Raw genomic sequence first — 4,417 nt, forward strand, 5'->3', positions numbered from 1 at the left:
TGTGAAAGGTCTGGTCAAAAGGAGTTCGGCTTATTACACGTTCGCCCCTGCGATCCATCGTAACTTCTTTACCTACATTCAGAATGAGGGCAACGACCAACAAACAAGCAAGCAAGCAAGCAAGCAAGCAAGCAAGCAAGCAATCTCCTTTTGCCCAAAAATTGTTCGCTTACATTTTGATTTTGAAAACAAAAACACCTGCGTGGGATTGCTCTCTATTCAGTTTCCCGAAGACGAGGTTTTTAGATCCGATTTTGCAAGTTTTTGAAGGGGAAGATTTTTACAGGATATCCAATTTTGCAAGTGTTTCTTGCGTCATGAGTTTCAGATTGTTGAAAACCATCACCACAGATCATGTAAGCACATTTTACTTTTCAAATGTCGCAGATGTTTGTTTGGAATATAAGTTTGTGACTGCATTTTTGTTTGCTTTAACGATTTTTAATCAGGTTTTAAATCAATCAATCAAATCAATATGAGGCTTATATCGCGCGTATTCCGTGGGTACAGTTCTAAGCACAGGGATTTATTTTTCTATTTTTTTATTTTTTTATTGTATGCAATTTATATCGCGCACATATTCAAGGCGCAGGGATTTATTTATGCCGTGTGAGATGGAATGTTTTTACATTATACATCACGCATTCACATCGGCCAGCAGATCGCAGCCATTTCGGCGCATATCCTACTTTTCACGGCCTATTATTCCAAGTCACACGGGTATTTTGGTGGACATTTTTATCTATGCCTATACAATTTTGCCAGGAAAGACCCTTTTGTCAATCGTGGGATCTTTAACGTGCACACCCCAATGTAGTGTACACGAAGGGACCTCGGTTTTTCGTCTCATCCGAAAGACTAGCACTTAAACCCACCACCTAGGTTAGGAAAGGGGGGAGAAAATTGCTAACGCCCTGACCCAGGGTCGAACTCGCAACCTCTCGCTTCCGAGCGCAAGTGCGTTACCACTCGGCCACCCAGTCGTTACCACTCGGCCACCCAGTCGTTACCACTCGGCCACCCAGTCGTTACCACTCGGCCACCCAGTCGTTACCACTCGGCCACCCAGTCGTTACCACTCGGCCACCCAGTCGTTACCACTCGGCCACCCAGTCGTTACCACTCGGCCACCCAGTCGTTACCACTCGGCCACCCAGTCGTTACCACTCGGCCACCCAGTCGTTACCACTCGGCCACCCAGTCGTTACCACTCGGCCACCCAGTCGTTACCACTCGGCCACCCAGTCGTTACCACTCGGCCACCCAGTCGTTACCACTCGGCCACCCAGTCGTTACCACTCGGCCACCCAGTCGTTACCACTCGGCCACCCAGTCGTTACCACTCGGCCACCCAGTCGTTACCACTCGGCCACCCAGTCGTTACCACTCGGCCACCCAGTCGTTACCACTCGGCCACCCAGTCGTTACCACTCGGCCACCCAGTCGTTACCACTCGGCCACCCAGTCGTTACCACTCGGCCACCCAGTCGTTACCACTCGGCCACCCAGTCGTTACCACTCGGCCACCCAGTCGTTACCACTCCGCCACCCAGTCCTAAATACAACACATCATATAGCAGCAGGTCTTATGTAACTGACTAATCATTTTAGCAGCGGTCAGTCCAGTCAAGTGCAGTTCAGTCCATTCCCTTGTCGGAAAACAAGTTGGTCGAATTAAGCTGCTGCAATTGTTATCAAGTGCAGTTCAGTCCATTTCCTTCTCGGAAAACAAGTTGGTCGAATTAAGCTGCTGCAATTGTTATCAAGTGCAGTTCAGTCCATTTCCTTGTCGGAAAACAAGTTGGTCGAATTAAGCTGCTGCAATTGTTATCAAGTGCAGTTCAGTCCATTTCCTTGTCGGAAAACAAGTTGGTCGAATTAAGCTGCTGCAATTGTTATCAAGTGCAGTTCAGTCCATTTCCTTGTCGGAAAACAAGTTGGTCGAAGCTGCTGCAATTGTTATCAAGTGCCTGAAGGCTCGAGGCAATTTGTAGAGCTTTAACCACAAATACACACCGGAGCTATTTTACCGAAAGAAACTGACAAATAAAAATGAGTGGACGAAAAACAAATAAAAGAAAAGAAAGAAAGAATGAAAAAAAAGAGAAAAATGCACTAAATTAAATAAATAAAGGAACTAGCACAGAAAAGAAGAAAGAATGAAACAGAAGGAAAGAAAGAGAGAAAGAGTGAAAGAAAGAAGTAAAGAACGAAGGAGCTAGCCGGAGAAACAAAGAAAAAGAAAGAAAAGAAAGAATACAAAACGCAACAATTCAAAACAGAAAAGAAAAGAAATAAATACCTACGCATATATTCACCACAACAACAAATGAAACTAACAAAAACACACAAACCAACCAACGCCACACCACATTACACCACACATCACACATACCACCACACTACACACCACACTACACAACACACTACACACCACACTACACACCACACTACACACCACACTACACACCACACTACACTACACACCACACTACACACCACACTACACACCACACTACACAACACACTACACACCACACTACACAACACACTACACACCACACTACACACCACACCACACTACACACCACACTACACACCACACTACACACCACACTACACACCAAACTACACTACACACCACACTACACACATCACATCACACAACCTCTCCACTCACCGTTCCACACAGATGGCCACCAGCGTGAGCACTGAAGCGTAGAGCGAGACGACCAGCACGAAACGGTTGACCCGGCACAGGTGAGCGTTGAGCACCCAGCCCTGGTTCATCATCACCTGCACGATCTCAGGCACCCCGAAGATCATGATCACCATGTCGGCGATGGCCAGGTTGGTGATCAGCAGGTTGGTCACGCTCGAGCGCATCTTGCGGTCACACACCACGGCGTACACGACCAGGTAGTTGCCTGCGATGCCTATGGCCCCGATGGCGAAAAACAGCAGACTGAACGCCACGATCTGGGGCAGGGTGGCCGGGGGAGGGACGGGGGAGTGGGTGGCGTTGAAAGCGGGCTGCTCGTCTGTGAAGTTGGGCGCTGTTAGCGTCGTGGATTCCATTGTTGTTGTTGTTGCTGGTGATGGTGGAGGGGTTGCTGTTATCGTTGTTGGTGGTGGTGGTGGAGGTGGTGTTGTTGTTGTTGTTGTTGATGTTGTTGTAGATGGTGTTGTTGGTGCTGTTGTCGTCGATGATGTCGTAGTAGATGATACTGTTGTTGTTGTTGTTGTTGTTGTTGTTGTTGTTGTTACTGTTGCTGTTATAATGATATTGCTGTTCTTTCAGACTTTTCTGTCTTTGTGTCTCGATGGCAAAGGCAACTATTCGAGGACTGTGGTTCGGGACCACCTTGAACTTTATTGTTCAAAATCACCGCGAAGTTGAAGCTTGCCGAATGTAGACTCCCAACAGTGTGCCCATGGGCCCATGGTTTGTCACAGGCCCGAAAATACAGTTAGAAAAAAAAGTAATCCATACGGCATTTTAGTTGCAGTGGTTTAAAGTAGATGTATTAGTCAAAGTCGAGTAGCAGTGCGTCTTCCTACTAAACGTCGTTTTCTTGACAAAGCTAACACATTAGAACTTCCCAAAAGCGAATATCTATGCCCACTCAACAATCCACTGCACTGCGATTTAGAATCGGGAACAACAGCGCTGAGTGTCGTCTGTTATAACATAAAACCCTAACTAAAACTGTCCATCCACATATGACACATAACAAGGGCTGACTATCGTTCAAAGGAAAGAAAGGAGAAGGGATATGTGATGATGGAGAAAGTACATAACGTAAAAAGTACGATCAGAAATGGACGCAGACAATTGTTCCTGCTGCTTTGTGTTAAGAACCACGTGAGAGCTACTCTCTTTTTGCAAATTCAGTGAAAACATCCAAACACTGAGCATCCAAGAACTGTACACTGAAGGTAGCCAAATGAAATTACTGTATCTGAAACTTGCTGACGTCAGAAAAAATAGTGTCCAAGGTTTCTCGCTGTCTGTCTAGACACGAATCAAGAAATTACACGTGGAACCTGTTGGTCGCCAAACAAAAACTTGCTCAGGTCAGGCTAGTACGATTCCAAAAGCGCTTGTTTTGTGCCGGAGTTCCTGCAAGACACACAAAAACAAAACCCTTATTATCACTAGAATCACGATCGTACCGTAAGTAGCGTTACACCTGCGAGAGAGAGAGAGAGAGAGAGAGAGAGAGAGAGAGAGAGAGAGAGAGAGAGAGAGAGAGAGAGAGAAAAGACAAGACAAGACAAAATCTTTATTATCGAGGGTAATAGATAAGCAAGAATATTGCTTTTTTACATCCAGCCCTCGCCCTAATATAGGGTCAACAAGAACATAAAACAATATAATCAAAGAACTATCACATCAAACTTAATACATTATAAC

At 45.8% G+C, this 4,417-nt stretch overlaps 1 protein-coding gene across 1 annotated transcript; it reads right to left on the minus strand.

The window, feature by feature from the left end:
- Positions 1 to 2,676: 2,676 nt before the first annotated feature.
- On the minus strand, positions 2,677 to 3,078 carry LOC138957674 (neuropeptide receptor 15-like). Its single transcript, XM_070328743.1, has one exon. The coding sequence runs from the start codon at positions 3,076 to 3,078 to the stop codon at positions 2,677 to 2,679; it is 402 nt and encodes a 133-aa protein (XP_070184844.1).
- Positions 3,079 to 4,417: the final 1,339 nt, after the last annotated feature.

The sequence above is a fragment of the Littorina saxatilis genome, unplaced genomic scaffold (assembly GCF_037325665.1).
Source record: "Littorina saxatilis isolate snail1 unplaced genomic scaffold, US_GU_Lsax_2.0 scaffold_2632, whole genome shotgun sequence".
NCBI lineage: Eukaryota > Metazoa > Mollusca > Gastropoda > Littorinimorpha > Littorinidae > Littorina > Littorina saxatilis.